The 18747-nt window shown below is 39.7% G+C and overlaps 1 protein-coding gene across 2 annotated transcripts in view; it reads right to left on the bottom strand.

The window, feature by feature from the left end:
- The window catches only part of cpeb2 (cytoplasmic polyadenylation element binding protein 2), a 38153-nt gene extending 20687 nt beyond the window's left edge, over positions 1 to 17466 (bottom strand). Inside the window, exons 1-2 of one of the 2 annotated variants that reach the window (XM_052091615.1) lie at positions 15815 to 17466; positions 8008 to 8277 (exon numbers count right to left, since the gene is read on the bottom strand). In XM_052091615.1, coding sequence (XP_051947575.1) covers positions 8008 to 8277; positions 15815 to 16678 — 1134 coding nt within the window. In that variant the 5' untranslated portion in view covers positions 16679 to 17466. The remainder of the gene's footprint in view (positions 1 to 8007; positions 8278 to 15814) is intronic. The other variant, XM_052091616.1, reaches the window with a different exon arrangement.
- Between the last annotated feature and the right edge of the window lie 1281 nt (positions 17467 to 18747).

Raw genomic sequence — 18747 nt, 5'->3', positions numbered from 1 at the left:
ATCGATTATGATTCACAAGCTTGCAATTCAATTCCATACTGATTTTGATTCGATTTATTCCGAATATATTGGGTATATTTCAGTTATAATGTCCATTTTGCTTAATATGAAAAAAAAATATCTTAGCTAATGCTATTAATTATAAAGGAACCTTCTTACGTTCTAGATACTTTGGTATTTTCAATTACAGTGTATTCCTTTAATAAAGGTCTTTAAATTGCATATATTGCATTGAAAACATTATTTTTGTTACATGTTTATTGTTTACATGCATCATTTTTACAAGTATTTACATTGATATAAAGAACACATGCTAAATCGGTACTGTCTCTTTAAGACTACTGACATCAGCCAGTGAGCGCAAAGAGAGAGGATTTTTTTTATATATATCAACAACTGTTTGTAAAGAACAGAAAGGGTATTAAAAGAGACATTATTCAGTGACAAAAATGGACTGCGTGGATCTCGTCTTTGGACGTTATTTCACAGTAGGCTACAATTCAAGCCAAACTTACTTTCAACACGCAGTGAAAAGATTTCACTGCTGAACTTCTTCACTTCTTCAAGAATCCTCATGACATCATTAAATCATCAGAGTGGTTAAAACAGCTACTTTGACTTGTTTACATTCTGCATTCAATAGTGCTAATGCTAACATGCTATATGTGGTCATAATATGCACCGGCTACACTCTGTTATTGTATTTTAGGATGCATTTGTAACAAGACTCCACATGAAATCATTAAAAGAAGCTGTTTTAACCACTCAGTGATGATTTAAAGTCACATACATATGCAGTAGAAAATTTGTAATTTGTCATGTTTACTTTCTGCATTAATGGCACTAATGCTAATGCTAACAAGCTATACCTGGTAATAATATGAACCAGTTACACTCTTATTATATTTTGTGATGAATTTTGTTAAAATAATGCACATAAAGTCATGTTTTTTTTTTATAATTGTTTTTTAAAGAAACCTATCGACACAATGACATGGACTAATGATAGTAATTAGGCGTTTAACAGCCGGCACCAAATTTTAATTCGAGTTTGCATTAGCAAGCTGTTTCGAACCACCGCAACAATCTAAAATGAATTTGATTTTGTTAGAAATGACATCACACTCGCTTTTTCTCCGATTTCCCTAGACGTGTATTGGCGAACGTGCATGTAAATAAACAATGCTTTCAGTGGGCACAATTCATTCTTAGTTAATTCCCAATACACTGGCAATCCTTCATAAGGGAATTACAGGATTACAGGCAGTGTACTAATACAGTCAGAGTAGACATGAACACAGCGAATTGCATTTTTTCCAAACTGGTTGCTCTAAGCAGGAACAGAGTGTGTTTGTGTAGGCTGCTACCATGCCAGGTCACCTCCGAATCCCAGGAATACTGTGGCAGCTGGAGTTCTGGGTCACCCTCACAATTCAAGCCCTCTGGAATGTTGTTTGTAGAGATGTCACGAGTGGAACTAACCAGACAGGTTCGTTTAGGTTATTTCTATCTGCTGTTTTTAGGCAGAATGATACGAATGTGCGTGAGAGAGATTTGTGGGTCAAATGTTGTTGCAGTTTAGCTGGGTTACAAGAATATCCTTCTACTATCCTGTAGATGTTAAAGGGCTCTCCCATCTCCCTATTGTAACACCTGTCTTAACAACATTCCACGGATATCTGTGTCATTATCGCAAAAAAAAAAAAATTAATAAATAAATACAGCTGCCATCCGGAGTGTGCACATCGCAGGAGAAACATGCTGAATAAAGTTCCTGAAAGTCTCTTGTAAAATAAAAAGTGGAGTAATGGATTCATTATAGTATCAATCGTCTATTAAAATCCTTGAAATACAGACCTGGTGTCGCAATTGCGAATCCAGGGCATGCTGAGTAACTCAGTCAGGCTTCCTAAGCAACCAATTGGCCCAGTTGCTAGGGTGGGTAGAGTCACGTTGGGTTAACCTCCTCGTGTTCGCTGTAATGTGGATCTCGCTCTCGGTGGGGTGAGTGGTGAGTTGTGCATGGATAGCGTGAGCATCCACTCATGCTAGGTCTCCACAGCAATGCGCTCAACAAGCAATGTGATGAGATGCGCGGATTGACTGTCTCACACGTGGCGGCAACTGAGATTCGTCCTCCGCCACCCGGACTGAGGCGAGTCACTATGGCACCACGAGGACTTACGAGTGCATTGGGAACCCCCCCCCAGCACACAGGATGTGTGTTCTCACTACATCAAGAACAGATGCCTCCATTCAGAGCTGTCACAGCCATCTACCTGCCACAGGTAGACCAGATTTTAAAAGCAGAGTCATATATAATAGTTCCTGCTCTGTTTACAGCATCCACTCATATTCTCAGGCCCTCACACCAGAGCTTTCAGACACCACAGGTTGGGAAGGTGCTATCGTGCTAAATATAGCTACAGCAACATCGCCAGAATTAGTGCCTGAAAAGCAGGTCATTTCCTTGGTGAGGAACACAGCCTGAAGATTATTTATTATTCCACAACACCAAAAACCTAGTAGGCTAACAGTTCAATAGTTAACGTAGTGACATTTACTAGGTTACGTTTATTGTAGGGTTGCAAATGTATTTACTATTCTTGTTTGATTATTCAGTACATGACTCACTAGATCTCTAAAATTTTAAGCAAACACAGAGCAGGAAAGAGAGGACAGGAGGAGAGAAGAGAGGCGTATGGAATGTTAAGAATTCCAAATGGCACGCTGTTTATGGAAATGAGCAATATGGAAGATACTGGTAGAGTTGAACCTGTTTCCTGTGAGAAGTGATGAAGGCCAGAGCACACTCATCTCTGGATCCTCTGTTCAATTCTGTTAAGCCTGGTGCTCTGAAAACCCATTAAAGGAATTAACCGTGATGTGCCAAAGACGATATGGTCTGAAAATGAAGTATGAACTAAGAATATATTCTTAGTCACCCTGTACATGATGCAAAAGTGTGCTTCCACAATAAACATTGTTACCAATGTGAACAACCACAGCTCTGTTGATACTTCGGTGAGCAGGACTATCTGTTTGTTGACCAATATTTGCAGAATAATGGATAATCTATATACAGTGGATTTTCTTTTGATTTTGGGGTGAAATATGACCAGGACATGTTTTTTACAGGTTTTGTGAGATTTACCCAGGAGTGGTTCTAAGGGGGAAGCAGACCCAAAATGGAGTACTTCAGTCATAGGTTCAGAGACAAGGTGGAAATTGGTCATGTATAATAATTTTTTGATCAACCACCCCCTTCATTCATTTGGAATGGAAGAATGGTTGGAGAGGTTTTTTTTTTCTTCCATTAGCGTGGGTATAGTTATTTTTAAGTTTGTCATTCATTGAATATTTGCCTTCTAAAAAGTCCACACACTTAATTGACTTGCATGTTCAATCTTAATAAACCCTGTTATTAAATAAGGACATTTCCACATTCTATAGGTTGTAATATTTCATGTATAACTTACATGCCAATTAAATGAATGCTTGGACACTGCCGATGTTTTAGTTCTGCGGGTGGAGGACGGTTCCTTACTTATGTTAGGCAGGAAATGAATGCGCATTGGAGCACTTTGGCATAATTCTACAGCTATGTCAATCGTTGACTCATTTAGTACAATGTTTATGTCTATATGATAATTCTATCTTCAACTTAATTGTGTTAATCATATCTGTGTAAGATTGTCGCCTCCAGAGATTGCGGGGAGGAGAAACCGAATTTCCAAAGAATATCGAACCTACAACTAAAGACCCCATTGTACTTCATATGAAATCAAAGAACGAGTGGTGTGATGTTTAGATCAAAATCTGGCCAAAACAAAGGTGTTTTTGAGTTCGTTTCAGGTAGTTTGAGGAAAACTTTGTAGCGGCGGCTTAACACCTTCATACTGCCATTGTCCATGTCATCATTAGGTGTGAACTGGAGTTCCAGCTACTTTGAGACTGACAGCTACCCTTACAGAAATTGAGAGTTCAAGGAGAGTTTGCCACTGATACTTTTCATATGCAAATGTGCTTTACGGCAAACTTTTGGCAAATTGTCCATTGCTGCCAAAGGTTTGCCGGAGGTTCACCACTACCGGCAAAGAGCTGCAGACTTCTGGCAAACATTTGCGGTGAAGCAAAATCTAATTTGCATATGATAAATCATTAATTAGCAAATTTGTGGCTAATATAGATTTTTTGTAAGGATAACTGCAGTTATGTTGCAGATAATCACAGCTGTGGATTAAATACAGACAAAACAGCAAATTTATATTTATATTGCTTTTACACAACAGTTCAACGAACATGTAAATAAAAAATAACTAAGTAATAACTAAATTTTAATTTGATTTAGAACTTGTAATGACGGCTTAGGCTTAGACAAGTTATTGTAGTAACAAAGATGTGTGTATATGTGTGTGTGTGTGTGAGAGAGAGACAGATAGCGAGAGAGAGCGACTGAGCATATGTGATTATGTGATCACGACTCACAAGCAGTGATGAACAGTAACACTGAAGCTTTTAGTTTAACTCTATTCCTCAGCTGTAGTGTGATTTTATTCTGCTCCGATCGTGGAGTGATCTATTGAACATGCTTTTGGAAATGTCATATGAGTATTTCACTCAAGTTTAAATGTAAAGGATGCTAGTTTCTTTCTTGCATATTTATTGGAGAACTCATACTTTGACACAGACACAGGAACATCTTTCAGAGACTCTCCTCTGCCATGTTGATAGTATACATCTCCTCAAATCGGGTATCAGGTAAGTGCCCTGAGTGTGTTTAATTACTCCATAATAGTTATAGTTATAATCCAAATGATTGAATGAGAGAAAATCAGATGACAAGTGGTTGACCAATATATCGCAGAGGTCAATAAATTGGCCGAGTTTTTGTATTACTGCATCGGCTGATGCATTTTCCCCTTTGGCCGATTTGTTTCTTGAGGCGATGAGAATTGCCTGCTTGTATGCGAAGCGACTGAAAATGACCAGTCACGGTTCGTTTTGTTGTTATGTAACAAATTGTAATTTAAACAGTGGAGGCAGACGTTTTATTCTCCCTCTCTCTCCTCAACAGTACCCTGTAACTTTTAACTGCCTTGTCTAATGATATAAAGGCAAATATCAATAAAACTAATATCATATACCGTCTGCAAATATGCGCATATTTTTAGTTTAAACAGATGTAATAAACCAAACTCTCACAACTTCAGCAGATCCAGCATCCTGTGCAACGCTCATAAATGTTCCCTGTAACTTTTGTAATGATAAATGTCAAATATCAATAAATGTCTATTATACCATCTACAAATATGCAGATATCTCTTTTAAAAAGGCCTCACGAAAATCCAGTGTTTTCTTCCCGTCTAGCACTCATCTAATATCTTTCTCTGAGGAAAGTATCCCATTTGCCAGAATCAAAACTTAAGGATGAGGATCAAAAGTTCCTCAGATTCACAAATCATGATGATTAGTCCTTGACAATTCAAACAGGTGATACAGGCCATTTAAAATGTCAGGAGAATGCTGCTCGTGCTGGATCCGCACAAGCGTGTGAGTTCATCTTCAAAGTAAAAACGCGTGCTATAAGTAAATGTCTTATTCAATATGCACTGTATGTGCAATTGTTTTGATTCTATTTTGAGAAAATGCGATTGCTAACGTGGACATGCCATCCATGATTGCTGGACTATGTGTACTGTTATTTCCTTCTTCCTAATATATTAATAATTTCTTCATGTGTAAATAAATTACAAAAACTTTATGAATAAACAGAATTCAGAAGAAACTGCTATCTACCATTTAAAATACAATATTATTATTATTATTGTTTTTACAAAGTTAAAGTTTAGTGTCAAATTAAGTAAATATAGTGCTAAATAAGAGTTTATAGATAAGTATTCATTTTTTAGCAATTTTATATTTGTTATTTACTACAGTATATTCAATTGTGTAATATATCGGCATTGTGTCAGCCTATCGTCCTCCCTGTTCTCTGGATATCAGCATCGGCCATTAATAAATCCATAACGGTCGATCACTACAGATGACATCAATGAAACTCAAGTCCTGACTGACAGCGCAGACTCCCAAAGTCAACTCAACTCGCTCATCATAACACAAAAAGACTCTCTTTTGTCGCCACCTGCTGGCTGAAATCTTTAATGTCGCAGGGATGAATCAAAATCCACACATCTAGTTTGGAACGCAATGAACACAAGGGGAGTGATCCAAACAGTGAAGCGTCCCAGTATGATAGGATTCCTTTATCAGCACTCTTGGAATGTTTCTCGTCCAATCTGATAGCCACTGGCACACAGGGCCTGTTTAAGGTGGCGCTTGGCCAACACCTGTGAATAGAGGTTTAAAAACTCACCTAAAACAACCCCACCTGAAACGAGCAGGTAAACACATCCCTCCCCTCCTACAGGTGCTACCGCTCAGTGGAATCCAACAGACAGGGTGTATTTAGGTACAACGCAGTGATTCACGTGTAAATGACCCGCTGTGAAACCAATAGGGCTACTTGATTAAAAACATGTTACTCTCCCATCCTTTGTCTTTTTGTCTCTCTCACTCTTTTTCACTTTCGGCTTCTCCTTCTGCTGTTATTTGTCAGTACTCTGTATTTTCATAATCTTTTTTTTAAGTATTTGGTAGGTCTGGCCGATTAGATATTCACAATACATTTGCGATAATTTTGCTGGTAATATAAAATTAAGCAACAATGTGAATATTGTGATGATCTCAAAGCACTTTTTATTTGGCCAATTGAATTTTCACAACATATTTGTGATCATATTACTGGCAATAAAACATTGTTCTACTTCATAAGCATTGCAATCACTTAAAGTGCACAATAAATTTCAGATTATCATGAACATCATGTATTTTGCATTGATTTTAAAGCGCTTTTTATTTGGCTGTTGAATATTCACAAAATATTTGCGATAATTTTGCTGACAATTAACAATTAAAGCAATATTATTGAATATTGCGGAATTAGACAAGTTTCCCGTCCCTCTAGGTTTCCCAGTTTGTTAGTATGAGACCATTAAGACTATTGACCATTTGATTTATATTTTAGTAGCACAAATGGCAAATCAGACATCAAATCTGAATATCAAATACCATTATTCATTGTGTTCATTTAGTGAAAAGCAGTGTGGAAAACATGACATAAATGTGATTTTTACTGTGATTTAGCACTTACATAAATATTAAAAAAAGGTTAAAATGATGGTTCCTCTGATGGAAAACAAATGACTATTTTAAGCCAATTCAGAGCAAATACATAAATATTAAGATATGTACATAATGTCAAAAGTAAAAAAATAAAAAAAACATTTTACTATATCACCCAACCCTAGTTTTAGAAGATCTTAGAAAACCAACCTCTGTATAATTTTCCTCACAAATGAGATTTCACTTTTATATATATTTTATAATTCTAGATTGCACGTCTAACATAAAAAAAGGAAACTAAACAGATATAATTCGTTTTACCCAAAAAGGACATTGAAACTAGACAAACTCATTTCTGTTGACGCCTAAACTCTACAAACATTGAGGAAAGTGGTTGTCTACTGAATAGCATATTTTTGTTCACAATTCCATTCAGACTGTGAGAAAACGCCCGAGTGAAACAATAATGAGGGGAGAGGACAGGCTCCTTCAGGATGAAACTGCCAAAAACCCTTAATGACCTCACTGTGACTCATCACTGTCAACAGATCCTGTGGAAGCCTCTTGGAACGTCCTCTTGAACAACAATGAGCTCAACACACACATATAAATCACACACATTTATACATGAACACACTACAGATGGGCATGACAATTTCTGAAAGCTGTTTCCAACTGTTTAAATTGGCACAACTTAAAAACATGACACATGATACGTACGTTGACTATCTAAAAACTAGTGCAAGCGGAGCTCGCTCTATCACCTTCCGTCCAACCCCAAACTTCCTTCCAAAAATGCACATCCCTAGAACACGCACATACCTGCAGGGGCAGCAGTGTGTTGCTGTTGTTGTCAGTACGGAACATATTTTCTTCGATCCAGGACTTCGGTCCCAGGGAGCCTGCGGAGCGGGGAAATTTAGGTGGAGCAATGATGTTGCTAGAGAAAGGTTTCTTCATGGGAGATATCTGGTTGATCGAGCCAGGTACACCCATGCCACCCCCACGCCGGTGGTCTCGGCCCCATGACATCCCGCCAGAGTTCCAGCCGCTGCCTTGGTGGCTACCCCATGGAGACTGCTTCATCATGGGCTACAGACAGACAGGAAGTGTGGTTAGGAATGAAACGTACTCTAAGCAAGTATGCAAATGCTTCTACACATCAATCTGAGATGCGGCAAACATTGTTGATCAAGGACATTCTCAGCTGTAACTACACCATTCTCAGGACAAAATTAACTGTTTCTCCATTGATTGCCATTCAATAGTAGAAAGTGGAGTGATGCAAAGAGTGAGGCATCCCAGTGCTGTTGAGCACTCTTGAAACACCTCTGGTCTGTTGTAGAAATGTACTTATATATAAACCTACATTATATTAATAATTACTTTCTTTAAGTATTCTGCCCAACCCGGCGAAATGGCTCGCCATAGTACATAAGCAATATGTGTATTTGGGAATTAGAATGAAAGTGATTGTCGTCATCAGCCATTTGTAAGTGTGTGTTACTTTGAACGTGGCCAGGCTTGGCCCTGCTGTACAAGTAAGAAGATTTAAAGCTTTACATCTAACGCTCCACATCCCGTGAACACACTGGTAACAACAACACACACTGTCTTTATCTTGGAACATAAGACACACACACACACACACACACACACACACAAACACAAACAAATGCACTTTCTCAAAGTGTACACACCAAACAATGGCAAAAAGACAAAGAGGATGAACACACTGTTGTATTCACTATAAGTGTGTGTGTGTGTGTGTGTGTGTGTGTGTGTGTGTGTGTGTGTGTGTGTGTGTGTCTAAATTGCATTGTACAATGCTCCCTAAAATGAGTGCCACACCCATCACCATGATGTCTTTGGTGTGTAATTGTGTAATGGCTTTGTGTGTGGGTGCGAGACTGCGTGTGCTTTCAATCTGGTTGAGTGTTTAAGGGATCTTGAGAGATAATGATAGTTGATGGTGTCTAGACACTGGGGAAGATGGAGTTGCATGCTATCACAATTGTAGCATGATGTAAACCACATACCCACCCAAATGCTCAACTCATAGACTAAAGACATTTTTATAATGCCATGTTAAAAGACATTGGCTACATTTGGAATACAATACTATTTTTGCAGTACAGGGTATGTAGGGGAGACCAGGGCTAGTTGTCACACTGGGAAGTTTTCATCAGGACAAACTCACATAAATTGTGATATTTCACGGATCACGTCATTGTTATCACGTCTGCTGTAATAAAGCCTATTTGCCCCGAAGCTGCTGTTGGTAGATTTAAACTTTTCACTAAGGAGTCGCATAACGATTGTTTTAAAAAAATACAATTGCTGTGACAGATGAGATGAGGCCAAATATGATCTAATGATGATCTTATGCCACTGTGTAAGAATCGTTACCCTGTCTCCACCACCGCAGTGTGTACTGGCTGTTTGTGATGGGAAATGTGTATACAAATTATTTACTACTTCTAAATTTCTTCTTTGCTTTTATTATAAATGCAGTAAGCAACTTTGAAATCGAATATGCCACATTTATATGCCACATTTATCTGGCTTAAGAAGTGTTTTAAATGTTTAAGGATGTATTTCACTGAATATTACAGCCCTACTGAACCAAGTTAAAACTGGTTTTGTCAATAGATATACCTTTTAATAACTTTATTAATATAAAAAATAGAGGTAGATGATATATCAGTTTTACTGATTAATCAAGCTGATAGTTTCTTTTCAGAACTATCGATTATCAACAAAGATCTCTGCCGATTATGGGGTCGACTGATTAACGGCCTGGCCAATAATCAGATCTGATGTTCATAATTTTCCTAATTATCAGAATCATTATTTTGTCTGATCTGACTGCCGATTAAATAAGTACATTTTAAAATGTGCCAACGCTTCTATCTCTGAAAAGTTACTGCATGTAGTCTGGCTCAATGTCCCACCCACAGTATTATCAGATTAGTTATATGTCACAAGTAAATAGCCAATTACCACTGTACTCCGTATTCGTAGGGGTGAGGTGGGAAAGAGGAAAGCAGCGAGAAGATGCATTACTGAGAGGACAAGATTTTATTCAAAGGTAAGTATACAGATACTGAAGTTGCAATAAGCATCGCAATCATTATAATCCATTTGATGAAAAAAAAACTGTTACATTTTTTTTTTAGCTAATGGTAATCCAATGAAAATCCAAAAATGTGTGTACCAAACTATAGCAGGAATAAAGAGACATTGGTAAGCGAATTTTCAGGAACCCCCTTTAAATAAAGGGCAAAAGTGGTTTACAGGTTAAATAATAATTGTTACATACTACAAATGTTAGCCATCTGTAGTTGCATTAGCACAAGTTCTGGACTGGTAATCTGGCATACCGGGCATTTTCCCGGTGGGCAGACGCACTTTTGGGCAGATCAGCGGAGGACAGTGGGTTGGCCGTGAAAGGGGCCGAATGGGCCCCGATAAGCTGAAATACCGCCGCGTTATGCAGAACGGACCACAAAACGGCGCCACAATATGCAGAAAAGGACAGCGAACACACACCTCCCCACATATTGGTTATCAGTCTCCTTAATAACTAATAATCATTATCGATATCGGCCCTAAAAAAAATACATATTGGTCAACCCCTAATGCCGATAAGTTTTTTTTTTCCTGTGTTCTTCTGATAATATATTTATATATTTTTTTAATTGAAGCGAGGACATACAAAGAAAAATGAGAATATATGGAAACATCCCTCGTCAGCACATACAGTCCATCCTGTCTCCAACTTCATATATTGTGAATAATAATAATTTATAGGCTATAAAATAGAGTATTGTAAAAAAATAGAGCATTGTAAAAAAGTCTACATAATTTCAAAATAAGAGTCCCCGGTGTGACTCAGGCTTGTTTAGTGTTAAAATCCCACGTTATACACCCAATCTGGGATTTGGTTGAAAACTAAACTAAATATGGGATTTAGTTTAGTGACACTGTGACACTGTGTGTCATGATATCCTTATCTCTTGTCTCTGTGAAATTGGCATCACTGGTTCAGCTCTCACTTGGTTTACTTCTTTCCTCACTGATAGAAAATATTTCATTACTAATTAAAAATCGACCACTTCTTCTTCTTAGCGTTTGCATTGCGTGCCCAGCTACAGAACAGCATCTTGTTCAGCCAGGTGTAGAGCCTCGAATCCGCCATTGAAATAAGTTAGTGGACACTCGTTGACAATGTGCTGCATGGTTTCTGGTTCCCCACAGCTGCAGTTCAGGTAAGGTGGCTTGCCCCCACCAAACAAGGTTGACTGCACATCGACCCTGTCCCGTCCGAATCGGTTCAGCATTGACCAGTGTCGTCGAGGAAGGTCGAAGCCAGGAGGACAGACCGATGGCGATGCCCACTCATCACTCCATGCCGAGTTAGCTGTCATATCCTCTGGCGGCGGGTTCAACCAGACAGGTTTGCTTGATGGCAGGTGGGCTGCTGAATGCAATGTGATGTCTGTGTTGAGTGGCAATTTGTCATTCACTTGGACTTTAGTCAGCAGCTTGGCAGTGGCCTCCTGTTGTCGGAGATGTGGTGGTGGTATGTTGTTAAGAACTGGCAGCCATGGTAGTGGTGTAGGATGTAGGGTTCCAGTGATTGTGCACATAGACATGATTAACTGAACATCAACTAGCTTGGTGTGTGATGATCTGGACCAAACCAGTGCACAGTATTCTGCTGTTGAGTAACACAGAGCAAGTGCAGTGGTCTTGAGTGTCTCAACTGTTACTCAACAGCCGAGTTTGCGGAGTAGATTATTCTGAGAGCTGACTTTGGCGGCTGTCTTCTTCAGATGATCATGATATGTTAATGATCAGTCTCTTCAACATCTATATTAATGATCTTCCAGCAACACAGTCCTGCAAATTCATCTACGCAGATGACATTTGCCTTGGGACCCAACATCAGACATTTGACGAGGTCGAGAACGTGTTGAACAAGGACATGGACTTGATGGCGGACTTCCTTAATAGGTGGCGGCTCCAGCCCAGTGCAACCAAGTCGGTATCTAGTATCTTCCACCTCCACATTGCACAAGCCAAACGGGAGCTCAATATCTACCTCAAGGGCCAGTGGATCAAACATGACCTAAATCCGACCTACCTCGGAGTTACCATGGACCGATCATCTACCACTGCTCCTCTCACACAAGGTGTTCCACAGGGTTCAGTCCTTGGACCATTACAGTTTATTATCTGTATACTCCGACTTGGTCACATCATCTATAAACATGGCCTATACTTTCACTGCTATGTTGATGACAATCTATTTTACCTCACCACCACTTCTCCTCCTGCTTCACTCGTTGCATGTATTAGTGACATTAAACAATGGATGTTCATGAATTTCCACAAACTAAATAAAAATAAATCTGAAATACTGATAATTGGAACTAATGCTCAAGAAAAAAGGTTGGACCTCTGCATCAACATTGATGGGATTCATTGTGGGATTCCCTCCTAAACTGTCCATAATCTTGGCATCCTATTTGACTCAACTCTTTGTTTTGATTCTCACATTTCTATTGTCGTTAAAAATGCTTTTCTTCCTCTACGGAATATTTCACCCCTCCAATTTTCTCTCACCTTGGCTGATGCTGAAACCCTAGTACATGCATTGATCACAACATGCCTGGATTATTTTCAATGCCCTGCTTGTTGGCTTAACCAATTGGCAACAATATGTTCAAAATGCTGCAGCAAGAGTCCTCACCTTCACTAAGCATTCTGATCACATTACACCTCATCTGCATGATCTCCACTGGCTGCCTGTTGCATCTCACATTAAATACAAAGTACTCCTAACATTTAAGGCTTTAAATGGTCTTGCCCCAACTTATTTGTATGATTTGCTTCACCCATATTGCCCACCTCGGTCTCTCAGATCCTCTGAAATTGGTCTTTTGTCAGTTCCTAGATATAAACTGGCCAGTGGGTGGTAAGTCATTCTGTGTTGTTGCTCCTAAACTTTGGAACTCACTACCTCTAAAACATTGCAATATCTCCTCATTAACTGCTTTCAAGTCTCAACTAAAAACACATTTTGTACACATTTTGACTTTCATTTCAGATTTAACAGATACTTGATATTGATGTCTTGATACTTTGTGTGAGCTTGTAACTATCTAACTGTATCAATGAAATTTGCAAATTGTAAGGCGACCTTGAGCTTGGGAAAGGCACTATATAAAATAAACTTCTATGAATTGATTCATAGAACGAATGGCTGATTAATCGGTTATCTAATTATTAATCGTATTGGCAAAATCCACTACTGTTCGACCTCTGTAAAAAGCATTATTAGAATATATAATTGTTAACAGATTATTTTGACAGCAGTGCTGCTCATATCCACCATTAAAAGCTGTTGCAGAAAAAAAAACCTGGATGCCTGCCATTTACTCACTTTTACCAGCATGACTGCAGATATATCACATTTAGGGCCACTCCTAAAGTCATGTGACCATCTCCCCCTCCTCCTCTACCCCACCCCCACTATGCCCCATAAATGCAGCGAAAAACCACGGCCTGAAACTCAACCACCATCAGAAACTGAGACATTGTACCTGGCCTGCAATGGCATACCATCAAATACACAGCAGGGTTTTGGTATGGTGGCTTGGTTCCATCTGAATGTTTTGTCAACACTTTTTTGGTTTGGACAAAAACAGCATTTCCTACATAATTGTGTTGCTGCGGGGGAGCTCCAAAACAATCATTAGACTGATTCAAACCGATAACTCATTAGTTTGTGAATCTTTTTAAGTGGTTTATTAAAGAGCCAGTTCTTAGACATTGTTTCTGTGATTCCTTTAGCTAAAGCATGGTGACAGCAAAGCCAAAGTTCATGGGTTCAATTCCCAGTGAACATAAATACTGGTAAAATGTATGTGTGGCAGGGCGGAGGGTTTTAGGATCATGACCCGGCCCCGCTCTCCGCCCTGCCACAGTATGCCATGGATGCACTGTACATTGCTTAGAACTAATGTGTATCCAAATACATAAATTATACATAGATACTGTATATATATATATATATATTGTTTGTGAAACTGACTACATTGGTCCCGCTGTCTGTTTGTTTTACGTGCAGCCAGCGAAGACTACGCAATAGTAAGATGTGTTTTGTATTTATTGTCTTTGTTTAACTCCACACTACTCTGTCTTTTTATCTCATCACATTTAATTAAATCTGCAAACTCACAACTTGGCTAAAATGAGCTGTAATTTATTTTGCTGTAGCGCTGTAGATTCAGTAGCGGCACAGCTGAATGGTGATACATGGAGCACTGTTGTAAATCTGTTAATTAAATATCTCAGGAATATTCAAATATAAAGGCATATTTGCTTGTACTGAAATGGCCACCATGGCTTATAAGTGAAATGCCTGTGCTAATTGTTAAGGTTTAACTGCAGATTACAGTAATAACAGCTTTTGCAAACAATGCAGCAGTTTAGCAGGGTGCTGACAATTCTGGCCTATAAGCCCTCAGTAGGAAATTTCACTGAATGGCCTAAAGGTCACGGCATTTTTGGAATGTCACGTGAAGCCCTTGAACAATATCACATTGGCTCGTGCTTGATGGGCATGTGTCCGCTGCGAGAAAATATGACTGAGTTTAAAATACGTGGCATACTACTACTCATTCTATTTCTGCAGTTTACTGTATGTAAATTGCGCACAGAATCATAATTTTTCGGATAGGACTGAATAGAACATACGGATGACTTAACCTCCCATTTCCAGTGTGACAAATGAACCAGAAGTAATATCAGCTGTGATTTTTAACATCTCAATATTGATTCTATATGATCATAATACCAAAAGTTAAGCTATTTTTTTTTTTACAAAAAATGTGGATGAAAATTTAATATTTATATTTCTGTCACTTTCATGTGATGTCAATGAAGCATAGCATTCTACTATTTGAAATGTGGGGGTTATAAAGGGTTCATTAATGACTAATAAGTCATTTAAAAATGTTGTTAGAAAGTCAGCCATTTGTATACATGTTGGTATAACTACATATAAATGATTATTATGCATTTGTAAATGAGTTATTAGTCATTAATTAACCCCTTTATAATCTCTTAACAGAGGGTTATTAAAGTCTCATAAAGCATACTGTTTCACATACTCGTTTTAAAACCTGTGTATACTGCGTCATATGCAGTAAGCAGTAGGCTAGTATTCCATTCTGAACATAGCCCATGCCTATGTCATTTTTAGGGCGAGAATATAACATATGCATTCTATATTCTATATATGAATGTATTCTATACATTTATAAATATTTGACATTTTTCCGTTTAGTCTGGATCACGGTGGCGCACTGACAGGCCGCATTTGTATTCAACGCACAAACGTCACGTCACAATGGCACCATAGATCACTGCAACAGTGTAGCGGTACATTATGACGCAACAGCAGTATTTCAAGGCCGCGATTGCGTCACAATGACAGTTTAACAGCCGCTTTCATCCTTAGTTTAAGCATGATATATAATACAGTAATGAAATCAAATATATTGGTGTTGATTCTATGGGTGAACAAGCGATTGCTTCAATGGGGTGTTTCGCTCACCTGGTGGTGGTTGTAGTTGTTTCGCTGCTGCAGAAAGGCGCCCTGCTGCGGGGGCATCTGCGGGCTGACCGGTGACCGGCGGCTCTGCGGCTGCTGAGGGGGCACATTCATCTGGTGGGAGAAGGGGCTGCTGAAGCCCTGCACTGGGCACGGGTTTGTCGAAAAGCTCTGGAAGTAGCCGTGGTTGATAGAGGAGGGGATGCCTGGGTAGAAGTTGTCAGGTTCGGTGGTGGGTATCGGGTTAATTGCGTTGGCGGAACTGGAGACGGGCGGTGGGGGGGAGCTCGTCTGAACGGACCACGGCGTTCCGAAACCGGGCAGGGTGGGGGAAGACGAGCCGCCACCGCCGCCTACCCCGGGGTTCTGCATCTCCTGATGGGGGAGGTTCACAAAAGCGGCTCCGAGCATGTTATTGCCACCGGTTCCGTTTGCGTTGGTGATATGGTGGGCGCTGGGGGACTCCATTTGGATCTTGACCTTATTGGAATTCACGGGCGAAGAAGCATCGGTATCGAGGTCCGCGGGTGAGTAGGGCTGTTGCGGCTGCGGCGGCTCAGCCTGCTGATGTGTGTTCCGGTCGTGCTGAAGGTCACCGACTGTCTGCGCTTGACCTGCAGCGGAAAAATGACTCAGATCGTGCTCGCCGATGCTGCTGGTCTCGCTGGACTGAGAGGATGTCAATCTCGCAGGCTCATCCTGCATGTTGCGCTGATGTGACGGGAATAGAGAGGACACCAGAGGCGAGCTGCCAGGGCGCACCGGAGACGGGCTGCTGGAATAGAGTGTGAACGCGCCTCCGCTGAACAGTGTCGTGCCGCTGCTTATGTTCGCTGTCTGCAACAAACCGAACCCGTAATCACCCATTTATTTGCGTCCGAGGAAAAAACTTCAGCTTTCTTATTCCCAGGCCTTGTCAAGAACAATACGAGAATGCACAGTGTCCTGGAACTTCCTAAAGCCTGTTTGGAGCGAGAGAGGAGGAGCTTTCGGTCGAGTCGGTCTCCTTTTTATTCTCTATAAATATTTGCGCTCGTATGTAATTGTCTGCGGCTTTTTTTTTAGCAGTTCTATCCATCCGTCCGACCGACCGCGCATCCCCCTCTTCGCATTACCGGCTGATCTGCTGCTGCGGCAGAGGATTAAAACTCCTGCATGCGCGTCACCGCCGCGTCATAATGCATGCGTGACCACGCCCCCTCACAGCCTGTTCTGGAGCAGCAGAGAGAGCCGCTGCAGCCGCAATGTGCGCGTCACTTATACATTATTCAGGAGGTGCAGCAGCACAGCAGACCAGTCCGGCCTGAATGCTGAGCTTTAACACTGCTGGAAATATGGCAGCTGTTTGGTCACCTGCTCTCATTCTGGTGTTTTCCAGCGTTTTTACCTGTAGCCTTCATTATCTATATAGTTTTAGAGGGGGTAGGACGCATGGTGTGGGTCATGGGTGTGATACACTGGTAATGTTAAAACCCAGACAAAATGATGAACATCAGCATATCATATTACCTACACAGGCCCTTGGGAGAATAAAGCATGGTTTTATTCAGTAAACATGGTATTTGCAGCAAAACCATAGTAACTACAAATGTAACCATGACTACTACAGTAAAGTTTACAGCAATATTGCTGAAGTAAAACCATGGTTACTAAATGGATACTCAAGTATTCCTGTTGTAACCCATAGATATTTGTATCAAAACAATTCTTTCCACAAAAAAAAAAAAACAAAGAAAAGAAGATTAGTACAGTAATGGATACTATGTTTCTTAGTTAGTTTTAGGCACTTGTGAAAAATGTTACATAGTGAGGATGTCTTCAAAAATAATTAAATAAATAGTTTTATTTATCACTTAATGTCATACAAAGTCCAGTAAACATAAAACATCAAAATCAATATTCAGTGTGACCTCCTTTCCCTTTAAAACAGCACCAATTCTCCTAGTTACACCTGGATACAGTTTTTCTTGATTGTTGGAAGATAGGATTCTTGGAGAATTTGCCACAGTACTTTTATCTATGTAGTCTGTCTCAATTGCTTCTGTCTCTTTATATAATCAGACATGATGTTCAGTGGGGGACTTTGTCAGGCCATGCATCTGTTGCAGGGTTCTCTGTTCTTCTATTGTAATATTTTTTATTTGCAAAAGTAATGTTTGGGAGTATAAAATGTATTTTTCCTATTGACACACTAAAGCTGAAGATATACATAACCATATTAAGACAAAGGTTTCTGTGTAAGACTTTTGCACAGTACTGTATATATATATATGTACAACAGTTAGTTTCCGGCCCTCAAATCTGATTAGACGAGAGACGTTCCATGAGCACTGATGGTGTGACAGCATCAGCACTCGTACGCTTCACTGTGTGTATCACTCCGTTTGTGTCGTGCCATTCTAAACTAAGGTGTAAGATCAGTGCATATCTGTTAGGAGTTACTGTCTTTATTTTTGAAATTACATATGTTAGCCAGCAGGTGGTAAAAGATCATTTTTGTGTGTAATATGAGCCAGTTGGTGACATAAAGTGAATCCGTTAGTCATTGTTTACATAGAACAGTGCTCTGTGAATGCTCGTATTACCACTACATTACTTAAGCTAGGACATTGTTTTAAACGGACAACTTCTCAACTTCGGCTTTAAATGAACAATTTCAGGATTAAGGCTCATCGCAGCTGAGAGACACAATGGACTGTTTGATTACAGAACTCGAGGCACTTACCGAGTTTCCACATTGGATACACACTGTTTAAAAATGCCGGAGGACATCGCTGTTTCTATAGTGAATGACTCGTGTGATATTGCTTAAAAATATATTTATATATATATATATATATATATTTAAGCAATATCACACTTGCAATCATGCTATATGGCCCTACATCAGCACTGCTGTGATTCGCTGCAGGCTGAGTGTCGTAGTTAATCACAGC

The sequence above is a fragment of the Xyrauchen texanus genome, chromosome 25 (genome assembly GCF_025860055.1).
Source record: "Xyrauchen texanus isolate HMW12.3.18 chromosome 25, RBS_HiC_50CHRs, whole genome shotgun sequence".
Classification (NCBI taxonomy): Eukaryota; Metazoa; Chordata; class Actinopteri; order Cypriniformes; family Catostomidae; genus Xyrauchen; species Xyrauchen texanus.
Note: the sequence above shows the minus strand (reverse complement) of the source record. Positions and strands in the feature narration are given on the sequence as shown.